Raw genomic sequence first — 19,124 nt, 5'->3', positions numbered from 1 at the left:
CGGGGGGGGGGGCGTGGAGGGAAAAGAAGAAAAAGAACAGGGAAGCAAGGAACGGGGAAAAAATACTTCAGTTTCGAATTGGGCACACCGGCTCAAATGCAGCCTTGCAGCTGACCAGCTCTGTGGCCAGGCACAGGTTACTCAATCTCTCTGTGCAAGTTTCCTCACCTGTGCAAGAAGAGGCAAGACCAGTCTTGGAGGGAAGTTGTAGAGGGTCAATGAGAGAGTGAAGGCACAATGGAGGGAACAGTGGTACCCAGGAGGTGCTCAATATATGGCCAAGATGAAGAACACAGATCTGACACCACACATGGGTAAGAAGATGATTCAAAACATGGATTCTGCAACTGAAGAGTCACTGTATGCCAGAGCCAAAGACAACTCTATGGACACGTGCAGCCCATTTTACAGATGGGGAAAAGTGTGACTTTGAGAGGTTATCAACTTGCCCAAGTGAGTAAAGCAAGTTACCTGCAATTTCTTTCTCCCACCTTTCCAACACTAAAACTTAATTTTCACTATGGCTGTATTCACAAAAAAGGAGGGGTTGGGGAGAAAAGTTTCTCTCATATGTGAAAACTATTACAGACTCCCCTTTCCTCTGGGATCACAAAGAAGTTATTGTTTACACAGCCAGCATTAGATCCTTACAATTTTAAAGTGTACCTCATTTCCTCAGGGAAGCAGGGGCTGAGATGGTTAGCTGACCCACCAAAGGTCTGTGCTCTTTTTCCACAGTGTATATTTGAGGCTAGGGAAATGTATTTCCAGACAGCAACCAACTAGGTGCGACCCTGAGACTGGTTACAGTCAGTGGAATGTGTCTCTTCTGGGCTGAGGTGGTTAAACACTGGAGATGTCTTCCCCAGGATCTCTCTCCCTTTCACTAGCTGAATGTACAGGACTCCAAGGGCCTTGGGAACTGGTGGGGCCAAGGAAGGAGGGAGCCTGGGTCCCCAAATAACATGGGGAAGGCTGCCTGACCAAGAACCCCTGATTCAGACTGTGACATGAGTGAGAAACTTATACTGGTTAAATCACCCAGAACTGAGGGTGTATGTGTCATAGTAGCTACCATTACCCTAACTCATAAAGACGTCTTCCTGGATCCTTGACTGGATTAGGTCCTTCTGCTAGAAGCTCTATTAATCCCCAGTACATCCCCTCCCATAGCACATACCACGACTGCAATTCCTTGTTCAAGGTCTGTCTTCTCATTAGACTGTGAGCTCCCTGGGGTCAGAGGCTATATCTTTTTCCTCACTCCATCCCCAGGGCCCACCACACACCAACTAACAACTTCGTTAGGTCGTCCTGTCTGAAAACTCTATGTACGCAGTAAATGACTGACTTGCTCCTTGCTTCTCTGATTTTCTTCTAGGGTCAAGGATTCCTTTGGGAGACCAGTTATTATTCTGTGTTCCTCAATCCCCATCCCTTTTGAATGAACTCAAAGGTACTCTCAGAAAATGCAAGCAGTGAGTGCCTGGGTGGCTCAATCGGTTGAGCATCTGCCTTTGGCTCAAGTCATCTCACAGTTCGTGAGTTCGAGCCCCAGGTTGGGCTCCATGCTGATAACTCGTGAGCCTGGAGCCTGCTTCGGATTCTCTGTCTTCCCCTCCTTCTCCCCAGCTTGTGCTCTCTCTCTCTCTCAAAAATAAATAAATAGATGAACAAAAAAAGAAAGGAAATGCAAGCAGCAAAAGTGCTAACCTCAACACCTCCACGATGTCGTTGGTAACCTTTAGCTCTTTGATGTCATCATCTCGCACGGGAGCACAGAGCTTTCCCATTGTACTGATGACATAGTTGGCCAGACCTTGAATGTCAACAGCACTGTGCTCAGCCTGCTGTCTAATTAGGTCTGTGTCTAAAACTTCACAGATCTGGTTGCGAAGCCGGTTGCTGCCAGGAGTCAGAAAAGAGAGGAGAATCTACACAGGGAAAGGAAAGAAAAGTCACTGGCATTCTTACATGAATAAGGGTTGTCATTTTTTATTTCAATGTCTAGATGACCAAGCTCTTTGTCCATATTTTAATGCCCTGAATGCCACCGAAGTTTACACTGACTGGTGGTGGGTCAGAGGAGCATTCCAGTGTTTCAACTCTACCTTCTGTATTAAAGAAGGTACCTACCACTACTCATGGGAAGTTACTGAAACTTTCAGAATAAGAGCAATTGGCAAGGAAGCAGTATTACTGGGATAACTTCAAAAAGTTTACAAATAAACCATGTAAAGAAAGAATAAGTTGCAGATCATGGCTCCAAAAGAAGACCAAATGGAGGGCATCTGGGTGGCTCAGTCTGTTAAGCGTCCAACTAACTTCAGCTCAGGTCATGATCTCACAGTTTGAGCCCTGCATCAGGCTCTGTGCTGACAGCTCGGAGCCTGGAACCTGCCTTGGATTCTGTGTCTCCCTCTCTCTGCGCCTCTCCCACTCACTCGCTCTCTCTCTCTCTCTCTCTCTCTCAAAAATAAATAAACATTAAAAAAAAAAATTAAAGAAGAGCAAATGGAAACACCCCAAGGGACTACATTAGTATATTTTACACATAAAATATTTATTATATATTCTATAAGCAACCTATCCTGAGTATTCACCACACAGCAGACACTGTGCTTGTACACACAGCACACAGTCAGGAGCTCAGGCTCTGAGCCAGAGTGCTTCAGTTCAAATCCCTCTCCACCCCTCAAAGCTGGGAAACCGTGGGAAAGTGAGGAAGCTCGGTTCCTTTTTATTCAGTAACAGTGGTAACTACCTCACAGCATTATGGTAACGATAAATGAATAATCCAGTGTATGGTATAGAGCAAGGGCTTTGTGAATGTTCATGAAAACTGTCATGTCATATCATATCATATCATATCATATATCATATCATATCATATCTTGGGACACTAAGACTTAAGGAGGGAAAAGCCATCACTAAACCCGGTTTCTAGGTCCTGGTCTGTGCTCTTAACTGCTCTGACCACCACTCTGCGTGCTAAGCATTGCCCTGTGCTCCCTCCACTGCCTGAGCTCCCTTGCCTCCACCCCACCCCAGGAAGTGTAATTTGGAAAACACCCTTCCAGTGACCGGACTTACTCCAGTTTCCAAAAAGAATCTCCAACACTTGGGGTACCTGGGTAGCTCAGTTGGTTGAGCTTACGACTTCGGCTCAGGTCACGATCTCATGGTTCGTGGGTTCGAGCCCCACATCAGGCTCTGTGCTGACAGCCAGCTCAGAGCCTGGAGCCTACTTCAGATTCTGTGTCTCCATCTCTCTGACCCTCCGCTGCTCACGCTGTCTCTCTCTCGCAGAAAGAAGAAAGAAAGAGAGGGGGAGGGAGAGAGAGAGAGAGAGAGAGAGAGAGAGAAAGAAAGAAAGAAAGAAAGAAAGAAAGAAAATCTCCAACACTCTTTGGAGGACATGAAAATAGTCTTTAGGGGAAAAAACTACTCATTAATACAGACAGCATCAACTTACCTCTCTGATTTCTTCAAACAGTTTGATGGCATGTTCATACTCGGGAGGTTCCGCATTCAGTTCTGACTGCAAGACGTCCCAGAAGGCCTGGTGGACAATGTGCTTCACTCGACTCGCCAAGCTGCAGGAAGGAAACAAGTGTTTTAAAAAATAAGCATTATTTTTCCTGATTATAAATGTGCTCATTGTAGAAATCTTATAAAATGCAGAAAGAAAACCCCCAGAGAATGAAAATCGCCCATAATCTCATTTCAATCTTTTAACATATTTCCTGTGTCCGATGCATGTTTTTACATAATTGAGAATCATCAATAGGTACATTATATACTTGTGTCATTTAATATTCTGTTCTTTTTTTAAAATATTTTTATTTATTTCTAGGAGAGAGAGAGAGAGACAGTGTGAGCAGGGGAGGGTCAGAGAGAGAGGGAGATACAGACTCCGAAATAGGCTCCAGGCTCTGAGCTGGCCGTCAGCACAGAGCCCGACGCGGGGCCCGAACCCACGAACCGCGAGATCATGACCTAAGCGAAAGTCGGACACTTAACCGACTAAGCCACCCAGGCGCCCCATTTAATGTTCTGTTCTAAGAGTTTCCCCTAGACTCTAAAAATGCCTTCTTGCTATAGCTTTCAAGAAGTTCTTAAAATTCTATCTTTGGGAGAGGCCATAATTTACGCAGCTCCTCTTTAGATGTTTAGACATGTTCTACATGTTTGGTTTGAGATGGCAACGTGGCTCTTTCCTCAATAGCTGGAGTTTCCTTGCACGGAATAGAACAGATTGGCCCCAAGGAAGTACGCGTGGGAAAGGCTGCCACCCGCAGCCTAGATGTCCCATTCACAGCTAGCCAGACCAAGCTGCTGAAATAGAACCTTCCTAGGAAGAGCTCACGGGAGAAGAGATGGCCACTTGGTCTCCCCCCTAATGGCAGTGCCCTACAACAGATATACATTTAAGTACGCATCCCTCCTGAACTCCTACACCATTTGGCAACAGGTTTAAGAAAAGCACATATTTCCCTGTTCTGTACTTATGTGTCTCCTTTCTCTATAGGGGGCACACATCTCTCCCAGGCAGAGGCCGTAACTTCTCCTTCTAAGTACCTGCCACTATACCTAGCACAGTACCCGGCACACAGTGAGCATTTGATGAATGCGTGGTAAATGAATTAATAATTTGATAGTTACATGCATCTCCTAATTTTTCTTTTTGGAGTATAAATAGCTAAACATACAATAATGCTATGAGAAATTGAAATTAGCTTTCCGAGCAGTGTAAGTTAAAACTGCTTCCATAACTGCAGATGCTATGGTCTACTCAGCAACTTTAAATGTTAACACTTATTCTCTTGTCTGACTAGGTTTACTCAACATAAATGCTATTTCCCATGTTGACCCCCCTGAGCAACTACAGAACAATGAGAAAGGCAAACACTGCTGGGATGAGCTTTCACTCTTGACTTTACAAGCCTTATGTATGTGGCTTGAATGGATCGACCAAGAATGAGCTATAACTTTATGGCTCCTGCAGGGACATCGGAGTTTAAATGAAAGGTTTCCTAAAGGCTGAAAGATACTTTTTAGCGTTTTAATTTTCTGGAGGATGGGCAGGGGGTGGGGGGGATGAGATCAATCACATCATTTACAAGCATTCTTACTAGGCATCAGAAATCAGACATATTTTGCCAAGTCTTTCCCCCCAAAGACAATATTTGGTAAAATTTGAGTCAGCCATATTCTAAAAAGTAACAACTGGGCCATTTGTGGAAAGTCATCTGAAAAATCAACAGCTCATAATATGCTATTTCATTTTTAAATAAAACTAACTGTCCTAAATTTGCATTTCGCTTTCCTTGCTTGCATTTTCCAGCTAAGGCAGGAAAGGAAGAAAAGAGCATTCCTATTTCTCATAATATCAAAATGCTTATATTCCAGGTGCTCGAATGCCCAGGAGCACGCATTTGTGTTTTAGTCCCCATCACATCCTTGGGGAATGTGAAACTCAGAAATGGTCTCAGCAGAGCCAGGATTCAAATCCAGAGTCTGTCTGATCCTAAACTGCATTTGCTCTGGTCTGTATTCATAACTTTTGAATTTAAAGCACAAATACTCCCACATGTTAACTTCAAACACTCATTTTTATTAGTCAGTCAATAAATGTTTATACAGCATCCAACATGTACCTGGCCCTGTTTTAGGTGCTGTGGTTAGTGTAGTAAAAAAGAAAGCTGTCTGCTCTCAAAAAGCTTATTGTTAGCAGGGACAGAAAGATAAAAACAAAACACATGAAAAATGAATAAGGCAATTTTAGAACCGTGAGGAGGACAGAATAAGACAGTGTGGTACATAGTGATGGAGAAGGTGCTGACTTCACTGGGAGGTTGAAGAATGCTTCTCTGGTACAGTGACCTTTGAGTTGAGACTTGAATCAGGAGAAAAAAAGCAGCTGGTGAAAATCTAGGGGACCACACTGAGAAAGAAGGAAGAAGAAGGACAGAGTCCCTGGGACGGGATCGAGCTGGTGTACTCGAGGTCAGCAAGGAAGCCAGTTTGGCGGATGTACAGCAAGCAGGAGGGACAGGAGTAAAAGACACGTATGGGCCTCACTGCCATACGACAGGGTTTGTAGTAGTTTGGGTTTCTTATTCTAAGTGTAATAGAAAGCCACTGAAGGATTTTAGGCTAAGAAATGACCTTCTCTGAGTAACTTTTAGAATGATCACTCCAGCTAGCGCATGAATGGAGAGGACGGACTAGGGGGCGCCAAGGATGGAGACAGGGCAACTCATTAGGACTGAAAGAGTCAGAGAATGACAGTGGCCTGGCCTAGGGGTGTAGCAGGAGAGCTGGTATGAAGGATCGTGGTGAAATGTAGTTACCATAGAAAACCAAACAGATATACCTGTTACCTATTTTGGCCAGTAATCTTAAAAAATATTAGTGATGATTATGAATAATATCCCCAGGAGCAGGAGGGCTACAATCTACATTTTAGAGAAGGAAAATTATGATGTTTGCTATTTTCTTGCTTTAAAACAAATAAGCATAAAAGCTCTAAACAGAATCAAATATTATATGCTGTCGTAATCGATTGAAGGAATGTCTCTGAATTTATAAATGATACTGTGAGGTTGAAGATTTACTGCCATTATTCATGAACTAACTTTGCCTCTAAAGATGATTTACCTGTAGTTATGGCCTCAAGCCCTTTCTCTTCTTTGTCCCAGGGGTTTTAGGAGCCAACAAAGTCAGAGAGGCTGAGGTAGAATATAGGGTGTGGCTCTAAGTAGGGGTCCCTGGGTTTTGAGGAGGGAGCAGGGGCTGAGGTTAACCAGGGGTGCCCATGAGGTTGTGATTCCTACATCCAGATGCTTCTGGATCACCTGTTCTTTGCACTTTGGCAGCTCAGCTACATTTATCTTTCACAACCTGAATATCAGGTTTTTTTTAAAGTCAGTCTGCAAACATTTCTTGAGCATGTACTATATGTCAGGCATTCTGCTAGGAAATAGGAATAGAGCAGCAAACTATATAGACATCGTTCCTCCATTGATGGCGTTTTGGTCACATGGGAGAGAAAGACACTGAACATAAAGTCTTCTCAACAAAGGGAGACAGCGGGGGCAACAGGAGTCTTTAGGAAGGGGATCTAATGTGGTCTAGTATGTTCAGGAGTGTCAGGAAAAGCTTTCCACAGGAAGTGACACACACAGTGAGCTCTAAAGATTATGGGTAACATGTACCCTAGAGGAATGGTTTTAAAAACAAGTATAAGACCTTTTTAGAGAACTAACCAATGTTTACTCCCAGTGGATATTTACAAGACTTCTAGGAATCAGTGTGAACGTGTGTACGTGTGTGTGTGTGTGTGTGTGTGTGTGTGTGTGAGCGAGTGTGTGAGAATCTGCAGCTCAGTTCACACGTAAGTGTCTCTGGGTTACCTGTTCTCAGGGAGGCCATCTTGTTTTAATTGAAAGTTCTCATTTACAGCAATTTCATGAGCAAGCGTCATGTTTGATAAGTTCCTTGTGGCAGCCATCACTTCATCAAATGTTACTACCCTGGGAGGGCTTGTTGCTGAAAGAAAAACAAAAAAATCCAGTTCATGTCACGGAGGAAAAGCTGTCATCCAATGAAGCCTCCAGATGCAACATACACATGCAGGGCCTTACAAGTAAGAAGACATACCAAACTGGGCAGATTCCTCTGCTTACTTACTACTTAAGACTTCAACAATAGAAGATCTCCTTTGATAGTTTCAGTTACTCTAATGATGAAAAATTCTCATATGTTTGAGAGACTATCTTATTAACAGAAGCAGGCTCTAGGCTCTGAGCTGTCCGCACAGAGCCCAACACGGGGCTCGAACCCACGAGCCGTGAGATCATGACCTGAGCTGAAGTTGGACGCTTAACCGACTGAGCCACCCAGGCGCCCCTGTAATTCATAGCTCATTAATTTAAGCACACTCAGAATAACACAGCTGATTTCTTAGAACTATAACTTCTAAAAGGATAGGCAGTATAGCATAATGTTTGGGTTTGGTTCCAATTTTTGCCATTTGGTAGTTATCATTTGACTTTACTAAGGTATAACATACTACTTCATAGGGCTGCCTTGAAGTGATTAAATAAGATAATTTAAGTAAAGAAGAACATAGCAAGAACTCAATAAATGCAGATAATTAAAATTAATTGGGTAAACTGGATAATCTATTTTTCAGTCAGAAGTAGTAAATAATTATTCTGATTATTTCTAAAGATTATTCTAGAAAATTGTTCTAATAAATGTCTTTTAAAAATCACAATTGGGACTCTTCAATTAATTAAAAATCATTACCTCAAACAACAGTACTGACTGGCAAAATTTTGCTACCTAAAATAATTTTTAAAAGGAGAGGAGAAGGAGAAAGAAGAAGAAGACCATATGGAAGAGAGGGCGAAGAAGAGGGAAAAATGGTGATATAGGGAATTATTACAGTCCCTTGTCCAGATGCCTAGGTTCCCTGTTAGAGGCATCAACCCTATATATATAATATAAAAAAATGGAAAAAGTGCAGAAAGGTGGGTGACTGCTATCGAGTTCTTTTCTCAATTCTCTGGCTTATTAAGAAACTTTTAAAAAATATCTGTACTCTGGGGTCCAATAATCCAATTATATCCAAAGGAATTCCTGGAAAGGCTTTATGCAGCATAAAGCACTATTTGTAACAGAGCCCCCCCCCCCCAAAAAAAGAGAGAGGAAATTAACTAAATGTCCAATGACAAATCAATGGTTAAATAAATTAGTGGTATATTCATTTGATGAAGTAGTTTTAAAGGTTTTTAACTATTTTTTTAATTTTAGAGACAGTAAGCAGAGGAGAGGGGCAGAGGGAGACAGAATCTAAGCAGTCTCCATGCTCAATGCTGAGCCCAACGTGGGGCTCAATCCCATGAACTGTGAGATCATGACCTGAGCTGAGATTAAGAGTCAGACACTTAACTGACTGAGCCACCCAGGCGCCCTTAATGTTTTAAAAGTATATCCTCGTGGGTAAACATTATCATTATAATTCTAAGTGAAAACAGTCTACACCTACATATACACATGTTAAAGTGAAAAATGAATGTGACAAAGTGCCGCCAGCTGTCACCTTTGGGTGACACTATACGCAAAATCTTTTCTCTGTACTCATGTACTTTCCTCATGTTTTAAAAATGAGATTGCACAACACATTCNCTTGAATGCTGAGAACAAACTGAAGACTGATGGGTGTGGGGGGGAGAGGGGAGATGGGCATGGAGGAGGGCACTTGTGGGGATGAGCACTGGGTGTTATATGAAAACCAACTTGACAATAAACTATTTGTAAAAAAAAAAAAAAGTAAAAAAGTAAAAATAAATAAAAATAAAAATGAGATTGCACAAATTTAAATACTTAAATGAACAAACTTTTTGAAGTGGGGATTTGATTATATTAAACACCAGTTGTTTCTTTCTGCATTTCCTTTGTTTAAGATGCTACATTTCCTATACAAAATGTCAATTAAAAAACTAAAAAAAGGGGTGCCTGGGTGGCTCAGTCAGTTAGGTGTCCGACTTCGGCTCAGGTCATGATCTCGCAGTTCATGGGTTCAAGCCCTGCGTTGGGCTCTTTGCTGACAGCTCAGAGCCTGGAGCCTGTATCAGATTCTGTGTCTCCCTCTCTCTCTCTACCCCTCCCCAACTTGCACTCTGCGTCTCTCTGTCTCAAAAATAAATAAACTATAAAAAAATTTTTTTAATAAAAAGCTAAAAAAGAAAAAAACACTTGCTTGACAACCTTTAGGTTTCACACACAATAAAGGAAAAAGACGTCTGTCTCACTGTGGCCACTTTTTAAACTCTTTCTTGTGCCCCTAGTGTAGTAATTCTCCTCGTGAGCACTTTTCTGGGGCGATTTGCACAACAGTTTTTGAAATCAGCAGGAAACCTTTTAGATTATTTCACTTCCTGCCTGACCCTTGAATTGGGGCATGTTTCCTTTCATTTAAATGGGCAAGGATCAGAGAAGACCAATTTGAATTTATCCTTGAATGTGGCCCAAGAAGTGATCTCAAGAGGGAGTGGCTTTCCACTGCTTAAGAGAAAAGACAGGTGGGGTTTATGGACCTGATTTATAGACAAACCAAAGCAGATCAGGGATGGTAATGAAAATAAAAATGGTCAGGTTGTAAACTTCAGTGGCTCCTTNAAAGGGGGGCGGGGGGGGGGTGTCTGTACTCTGCTCTCATTATGAGTTTTAAAATCTAACACACATGTCTAGAACCACTGCCTCTCCACCCCTAGGCCCTGCCCTCCCAGCCTCCCTCAGCTTACAAGCAGGAGAGCTGGATTTGCTGGAAGAGTCGCTTGTGAAACTCTGCCTGGAGCACTCAGAGTCACTGAGTGAAGCCATGCTTTCGGAAAACCGGGAAGAGTCTGAATCGCTTGGCTGGTCCTCACCCACACATTGCTTCTCACCATTGAAGGGCATCTTGTGTCACTCGAGTGTGGGTACAAAGACAGCACCTGCGTAGACAAACAGACCCTGTGTCAATGCTCTGTGGTATTTCCACTGGCATCACAGATGCTTCTTCCAGCGTAGACGGCTTTGCCCACACGTGTCACAGCTCTGGAAAGCCCCAGAAGATAACCTCACCTTTCCCATAGCAGCCCGGCCAGGACACCAAGCCCGCCTTCTGGAAAAGGGACCCCATGGCCCAGAGTGGGAACTTACTCAAGACGTATGCAGTGTGAACGTGGAGCAGCTCTCAGCAAGAACAGATCCTTTAGAAGTGTACAGAAGACACACGGTCTCTCTCTTCCTGGGCTGCTAAAACATGAAAAGTCAAGAGTATAAGAGGATGGGGCACTGGGGCCAGACCACCTAAGTTAGAGGCTGGTGCTGTCTTTTGCCATGTGACCTTGGGGAAGTCACTTACCCACCTACCTAATGACTAAAACTGGGCTGAAAGACTGAACTTACAGGGTTCAGTTCTGAATATTAAATAGGGTTCATCTTTTTTTTAATAGTTTATTGTCAAGTTGGTTTCCATATAACACCCAATGCTCATCCCCACAAGTGCCCTCTATCATGCCCATCACCCCCCTCCCCCTCCCCCCCATACCCATCAGTCCTCAGTTTGTTCTCAACATTGAAGAGTCTCTAAAGTACTTAGCATGGCACTCAAATTTTAGCTATTATTACTGTTCCTATGGCTTTGTTTTAAATAAAATATTTCTGAAATCAGCCTCTTCGGTTCCTTGTGAGCCCCTTGGGGAAAGGAGAAGACTAAAGTCTCTGGTTGGCAAGTCTGCATGTTCTCCATTTTTCCACAGACTGCCATCGTATAAAGACTAAAGCCTGACCCTGGGTCTACATTTGACTGCTGACTAAGGATCCACTACCATCAAAGATTCTGGTTCACAGGTCAGGGGAACAGACTGAGGGACAAGGGGACTTATGATAAAACCAGTCCCTTGACTGTCTACATCCAGTGCTGTTCTGGGACATCAGATTGCTTCCCAGGTAAGGGCAGGGTACTTGGGCCCAGTCACCCTCTAGAAAGAAGATCCTGGGCACATGGGATGACCCGGCCTTAGCCCAGCAGCCTCAGCTAAGGCCCAGGAGGGAGCTGGCTCTGGTATGTGTGGTGTTAGCTGACACAGAGAAGAAACCTGGGCCCGAGGAGGAAGGCACCTCAAATCCTGAATAGACAATAACGATAGTAAGGGTTCACGGAGTTTCTTTAAACCTGAACCAGCCCGTGCAATGAGGGATACAGAGCTCTGAAAGCTGCAAGAACTTGGGACCATGGCTACACATAATATGTGTGGACATCCTGAGCAGTTTCCTCAGTGATTCCTTATGTATTTATTGAGTGTCTATTGTGCAGCAGCACCGGGAAAGGTAACAGTGAATGAAAGAGACAGGGTCCTACTCTCCCGGCTCTCAAGTCCAGTCACCTACAACTGTGTGTGCCGGAGGCTCGAACACAAGAAAAGGGGAAACAAGACACTGCTGAAGAAGCATGAGGAGAGGCTGCATGGGACTGTGGGGGAATCTAGCCTTCGTTGAAAAACATGGTGCCATTTTTTTTTTTTTTTTATCCCTTGGGTGGTAACAGAGACAGGGATGAACCTGAGACGGACTTACTAATGGTCAAACGTCCAAGGGCACTTGCCCCTGGCCTCACCTAAACAACCTTCTTCAGTCCTGCCAGTTGTAAAAGTGCGCTCTTGTTTGACCCACCACTTTCAAAAGCAGAAGAGCGCTAATCGGAGGCTGCCTGTGCAAGGAGTTGAGTGAAGCCGCCAGGAAGCTACCATGTAGAGACAGTTGCCTTATCCTAGGGTCCCAACGCCAACTACCATAAACATAGGCTGTAAGACAGCCTGGACCTTTGCATCTCCAGTGGGGAAATAACCTCCTTTACCAGATGCAAACTAGATTCTACTTGAGTTGTTTTTTTTTTTAATGTTTATTTTTGACAGAGAGAGGGAGAGAGAAAAAGAGACACAGGGAGAGGGAGACAGGATCTCAAAGTAGGCTCTGTGCTGAGAGCAGAGAGCCCAATGCAGGGCTCAAGCTCACAAACTGTGAGATCATGACCTGAGCAGAAGTCGGATGCTTAACCAACTGAGCTACCCAGGCGCCCCATTTCTACTTGAGCTTTAATTCCCATCTGCTGGGGGGAAGGGAATAGAGGACAGCAGAAAAGGGTCTCCCCTAACTCTTTCACTTGCACCAAACCCCAATCCTAAATGGGATTCTTTCCCTTCTGTCTACATTTCTCCCTGTCTCTGCCAATATTTTATGTCTCATTGATGGCCTTTCTTGAAAACGCTACCTTCCTCAGGAAGCCTTTAACCTCTGGCCAGAGTGAATGACAGACACTCCTCTTTGTACGTCTGCAGCACATGTCCTGTATCTCCACCACAGAGCTGGGTCCCTTGTACAGTTATTTTCCTCCCATGGCTACTTCTGACTCTCCTTACTAAGGCAGGGACTGTGTCTCGTCCATCGCCAGTGGCAAGTGTGTGACAAGTATTCATTTGGTGTCAGCTGAATCGGAATCATTGACTCCCATCTGGTACAGCTTCAACCAGAACATTTGCAAACTGATATCACTACACACTTGCAGGCCTGGTACTGCCAAAGTTCAAGCACGGGGGCAGGGAACCTACCACCTAAACCTACTTTAGCAGGTTTCAGACTCAATATTCCCTGGTACTGGTCACACTCTTATTTATTTTGGTTTCCATTTTATTATTTTTTCAGTTATCCCACCATAACAACTGCATTCTGTATGCTCTGCTCTTAATTTTTCTTCACTTTGGCTGTTTTTCCAAGTAAAGGTGAATAAAAGCTTTCATCCATTGGAATTTATGAACTAGGTTAATAGTTATAACTGTCCATTTCAGTTTTCTACTCCAGCCGAACGGCACACTTTGTAAGTTCCTTAATGGTGTTTAACAAGGCAGCAAAGTAAAAGAGTTAAAATTAAAAAGATGTAGGTTAGGAGTTAGAAGTCTAGAGTCTGAGGCTTGAGCCTGTCAGTAATTTGCTGTGTGGCTTCATGCACATCACATCGGCTCTCTTCCCCTAATTTTTCTGAGCAGGTTGGGCTGGCTATAAGGCCCCTTTCGACTAGGAATTGCTAAAATGCTATAAACCCAGAGTTCCATGAGGCTTCACTAGAAGTTCTGAGAAATTAAGTGTGCTTACGGCAGACATACTTAATGTGCAACTGTGCTTCCGTCCAACAATTCACTGGAGTTTCTGGCATGGGGGATGCACCAGAAAACATAAAGGCTTCAAAATGTTTAGAAACTCTGGTTTGGCTGGTAGCGGCCTCCACAGCACAAATGGGCTTTAGTGCATCCAAGGAGAAACTTTTCTTTGAAGCCCAAATGTCCATTATTATTCTATAAGGAAACTACTGTTTGCTCGAGGCATACTAATAACACCAAATGCATAGGGCTGGTGTGAGACTTCATTTAGTCAGCATATGTAGAGTGCTTGGAACAGAGTCTGACACGAAGAAAACTGGATACAGATGATGGCTATTATTAGCATCATTTGCATTTTTTTTCTTGTTACTGTCATCATCATTTCAGGAATTAAAAACTACTCTAGAGGGGAGAACTGTTTTATCCCATATGATAAAAGCAGATTCCCCTACAGATAAATAAGACTGCTGCTTAACCTAGGACAGACCTCTTGCACTTGTCTGAAATACAAAAGCTAAAAGCAAACGGCCCATCCCACTGTAAATGGTCTTCTTCAAGTTCCTTCACATCTGTTCTTACTTTTCTTGGTCTCTGGTTTCCATATAAGTCATCTGGGGACAAAGCTGCTTGACTCAAAAGGCCTTGAGGGTAATTAGACTGCTTTAAAAACTATTTTGGATTCTCAGGACAGTGATAATAAAACCAGTCTATTTCTTTAAGAGAGGTAATGCCTCTCATACCGACAGACAGATCTACTTAAACTTCACCACTGGCAATTACAAGCAAACCACACAACTTTTCAGAAATACCACATCTCATCCTCTGGAGGACTTACTCAACGGGCCAAAGGTAAAGTCACAGGTGAAAACAGCATATAACTCCAAGCAAAGCCTCCAACACTACAGTGGGTCACCATCAAGGAGAATAATCACATTTTTCATTGCATTGTTCTTCATTTAATAATAATAAATTCAATATTATAGAATTCCTCCCAAGACCAATGACTGGGTTGCAGCAGATACTTAAATATTTATTGATGAATTAGTGGCAATATGACCACTGACATTTTACAGAGGAGGGAATGGGAACAAGTACCTGAAGAAATTAGTCTTATGTCCCACCACAGAGGGAGGTGAAAGGGGTTGATTCCTTAGTCTGTCCCATGCTACCAACATTACTTCTCTATTTCCTTTTTGTGGCAAACTCATCTGCAAATGGTCCTGCATGGGTCCAGGATTATGAAGACCCACCAGTGACAACACACATGTCCATGTCCAAGCAGTTAAGAACACTGGCTCTGGAGTCAGGTGGACTGGGTTCTTGACCCTGACTCTTGACCTAGACTACTGACTGGAGAGAGGGAACTTCAGTTTGCCATTTGCAAAATGGGGATAATAATAGATCTATCTCATAGAATTGCTGTGAAGATTAACTGAAATAGTGTATGTCAAGTACTTGAGCTCCTAGTAAGTTCTTGACAGCCAACTGTTATTTCATTGTTACTAAAAGAGATTATGATTTCCAAACATGTCAATATTATAAAAACAAAGAAAGGCTGAGGACATGTTGCAGATGAAAAGAGACTTGACAACTGAGTATAACAGATGATCCCACGCTGGCTCCTGTACAGAGGGGGGAAAAATGCTATTACTGGGTCAAATGACAGCATGGTAACAATACTTGAAACTACTGTCTGTGTAACAATGTTAAATTTACTAAAGTCGATAAATGTACTGTGATTATATATGTAGGAATTAAGGGCCATGATGTATGCAACTTTCAACTAATTTAACGAGAGGGAAAAAGAGAAAACAATAAAGCACATGGAACAAAATGTTAAAGGTGAATATGAGTAAAAGATAGACGATAGGGAGTTCTTTGTATGGCTTTTACAACTTTTTCTGTAAGTTTGAAATTATTTGCAAGCAGAAGATGAAAAGAGAAGCACTAAACCAAAACTTCAAGTCTAATTTGGGACAGTCCGGGCTCCTGGAGTTTTTAGATTTTGATTGTTCGCACTGCTGGGATAACTTAGATTCCACTCTATCACAAAACCTCTTCTAGATAGTCAGACTTGTCCCAATGTCCTTCTTGAACAGTGCCTAGAGGATAAAACAGGAAATAGGCCAGAGCCCTTCAGAAGAGGCAAAATAAATCATCCCTTTTAAGCGCTCATCTCCAGGTGGTTTCTCTTCTCTTAAGAAGTTTCTTGGCAATGGTTTATACTCCTCTGTGATCGGGCTTCTGCCTCCCCCGCCCCCTCCTTCTGTATCACTCTCCCCCTAACCCGTCCTGCCACAGACACAATGGCTTTCTTCAGGTTCCTCAGACCTGCCAAACTCCCCATTCTGGAACACTTGCACCTGCTATTCTCTCCCCAACCCCTCCAGCACGTTCTTCTCCCTGAGCTCCACGTGATTGGCTCCTTGTTGTCATTCAGATTTGAAATTAAATGCTACAACTTCAAAGTGACCTTCCCTGATATCCCCACTCCATCTAAATCAGCCAACTAGAGCCAGGAACACTGCCTGGGATAGTGGGGGAGCTCAAAAAATACCGCTTATGAACAAATTAGGCCACACCGCTATTCATATTACAATTTCGGTTTTCCTTCCCTTCTGCCTCACTCATACTGCTCATGATACTATTATGCAGTCACTTAAAGTACTATAGTTGCTGTTTACATAACTGGCTCCCCACTAAATTTTAAGCTGCTTATAGGAAGGGCTATGTCTTCCCTTTCCAATTCCCAGTGCCTACCTCAACATATTTCCCAGGTACCAGTAATTCAAACTAGCAAAGACTTACAGGGCCAGAGCTTAAAGAAACATTTACATTGTGCCTTTCCATTCTCTGAATCCTCACTGATAGCAAATAATAACAATCAGAGCTAATAGTTATTGGGTGCTTATTATGTCCCAGTCCCCATAAGCATTTTAAGTGTTTTAGCTCCTTGAGTCTTCATTATAACCTTGCTAGCTAAGGTATTGCTATTATTCCCATTTGGTATATGAGCACCTGAGGCTCAGAGGAGTTAAATCACTTGCTCTAAGGTTCATAGCAGTGGCAGAGGCACAACTCAAATCGAGGCCATGGATACCTAAAGCCTATACTTTCTACCACCCTAGGATAGCTGGAGAAAATTTAGTGTGCTTTTCATTCTTTCCGCTCTCAGTCTGCCAAATCGATCTACCCAACACCATGTGGATACTGACATATGTGGTAATGAGGTGACCTTATCCCGGGGTGGCTGCTCAAAGTGCTATACCGTGAAGGGCATCGCTGAAAGAGTCAATTGTCCAAAATAATTCTCAAATACTCCACTAAAGGAAAATCTGCTATCAGGGAGCCATTCTTTAAGTGCTGCAAAATCCCTAGTTAAAACCCAAGTATCATCACAAGTCTTAACTGCTTACAACTAGTATCAAAAACATTTTTAGGTGAACTGTTCAGGTTTTCCAGCAGTGCCCTAGATGAGGAATAGAATCCATCCAGTTAAGGTGGTTGGTGGAAATGAGAAATTTCACGAAATAGCTAATGAATGTCATCCTTGAAGGCCAGATCAAGATCAGATGCACAAGACAAGCATTCACATATGTGTAGTAAAGGGAAAGGAGTCGGAGGAATAAGACTGGGCTCTGCAGATGGAAAAAGATCATAGATGGTGTGGAACATCTCCATCTCCTACAAAATGCTGCTTTAGAACCAGGCCCAGACAGCAGCATTGAAAAGTTATTCATACGCAGCAAGGCATAAACCACAGAGCAGAGAGATAGGTTCCTGCTCCATTCAGCTAGAGAATACTGGTCTTCAAAAACCAGAGCCAACAAAGAGCTAGATAAAAGCCAACAAGCCAGTCACTGTCTAAGAAAACAGATGTTCACGCAACACATAACATTACAGCATCAGAGAGAAGGATTTCTAGGCACTTTTCACACTTGGAAACACTTCTCACACCCCTGGCTGGCCTGTTTTAGTACCTGTGATTCCTCCTCTGGGGGCCTCAACCCCTCACAAAATGGCATTGAAGCTGCTTCCACATGTGACTGGGTATCTTCAGCCCTGGGCCACTGCATGTGAGGAAACCTCCACCCGCTGCCAGAGTGATGTATGAAATCCCTGGAGGCAAGAGGGAAAGGCAGGCAGGGAGCCTCCTAAAGGGTGAACCACGGAGATAACCTGATTACGGTTTGCACGTAGCAAAGAGCAAGGTCACTGGCTGGGCTGGAGACCATGGGACCCGCAGGGATCTTGGGGGCTGAGGGCCCCACTGGGGACAAGGACAACTTGTCTGGTTTCTCAAGGTTAAAGTCACAGGGCAACCACCTAAGACAATTATTTCCCAAACTTCAGTCATTTGGGTACCACTGTTGACACCTGTTTCCACATCTCTACCCTAATTTGTCAATCACCTCTCTCGACTAGATTTTTGCATTTAAATACCTTTATTTTAAAAGGAAACTTTAGATCGTTGCGAAATCGCTCCTTTAATGGAACAGCTTTTCCTAATACTAACGAAAACACGTAACCATGTTCGTCCACGTGCCACCTCCAATCCGCGCTGTTGCCCCCACTGGTGCCACCCAGAGGAGCAGTTTTGGGAAGCACAAGCCATCCCCGAGAGGCCAGCGGTTCGAGCCCGGACCTGACTGGCATCTCCCGCCTCTTCCCCCTAACCGACGGTAGAGGGACGCCCCAGGAGTCTGCAGAGCCCCCAAGCCGAGTCTTCCAGCCACCCCTCCCCTCCAGCAGCACGTTTCCTGTCAAAACAAACCCTTGGGGGAGGGGACGGCGGAGGCTGAGCAGAGTGCCTGGGAAACCCCGGCAACAAACCCCAAACACACGCTTCGGGCCGCGCCCTGCCCCCACCGCGACCTGGCTCGCCCACCCTAGACGGGCTGCGGGGTCCCAAGCAAGGGGGATCCCCTCCCGGGGCCCGGATGGTGGGAAGCCGTTCGCAGAGCAGTCGCTGGCACCGGTCCAGCAGAATGTAAACAACGGCCAAGCGACCGCGACCCCACCGCCTCCGGGACCCGAAGCCCGCTGCCACCCTGACACCCGCCGCGGCCACTCAGTGCCCGTGCCCCGCTCCCACGCGGGACGGCGGTTCGAGGTCAAAGAAGATGGGGGGAGGAAGAAGCAGGGCTTTAACGCCCCCTGGGACCCGAGTCCCAGGACAGAGCTCCGAGGTGGGTTGGGGGAGGCCCTCGGCTGCCCTGGGGCGAGATGTCCCCGTCTGCCCACCCGGGCTCGGGACCTCAGAAACCGCTACCCCTTCCCCGGGATAGATACGCACCGGGTCTGGCGCGGAGACAGGCGGAGGAGAAAGGCGGCTGAGTGAGCCTGTGTCAGCGGTCTCTGGGTGTCCCCTCACGAACACTGCTCAAACACCTCAAAAACTCACTTCCCAGC

At 44.3% G+C, this 19,124-nt stretch overlaps 1 protein-coding gene across 3 annotated transcripts in view; it reads right to left on the bottom strand.

Moving 5' to 3' along the window:
* Positions 1 to 19,117, bottom strand: part of TCP11L2 (t-complex 11 like 2) — a 38,477-nt gene extending 19,360 nt beyond the window's left edge. The window contains exons 1-7 of one of the 3 annotated variants that reach the window (XM_077762002.1): positions 19,009 to 19,117; positions 17,693 to 17,866; positions 10,717 to 10,812; positions 10,317 to 10,508; positions 7,419 to 7,554; positions 3,476 to 3,596; positions 1,714 to 1,934 (exon numbers count right to left, since the gene is read on the bottom strand). In XM_077762002.1, coding sequence (XP_077618128.1) covers positions 1,714 to 1,934; positions 3,476 to 3,596; positions 7,419 to 7,554; positions 10,317 to 10,473 — 635 coding nt within the window. In that variant the 5' untranslated portion in view covers positions 10,474 to 10,508; positions 10,717 to 10,812; positions 17,693 to 17,866; positions 19,009 to 19,117. The remainder of the gene's footprint in view (positions 1 to 1,713; positions 1,935 to 3,475; positions 3,597 to 7,418; positions 7,555 to 10,316; positions 10,509 to 10,716; positions 10,813 to 17,692; positions 17,867 to 19,008) is intronic. The other 2 variants (XM_077762000.1, XM_077762001.1) reach the window with 2 other exon arrangements.
* Positions 19,118 to 19,124: the final 7 nt, after the last annotated feature.

Source organism: Crocuta crocuta, unplaced genomic scaffold (genome assembly GCF_008692635.1).
Source record: "Crocuta crocuta isolate KB4526 unplaced genomic scaffold, BGI_CrCroc_1.0 scaffold193, whole genome shotgun sequence".
In the NCBI taxonomy this organism is placed as follows: domain Eukaryota; kingdom Metazoa; phylum Chordata; class Mammalia; order Carnivora; family Hyaenidae; genus Crocuta; species Crocuta crocuta.
Note: the sequence above shows the minus strand (reverse complement) of the source record. Positions and strands in the feature narration are given on the sequence as shown.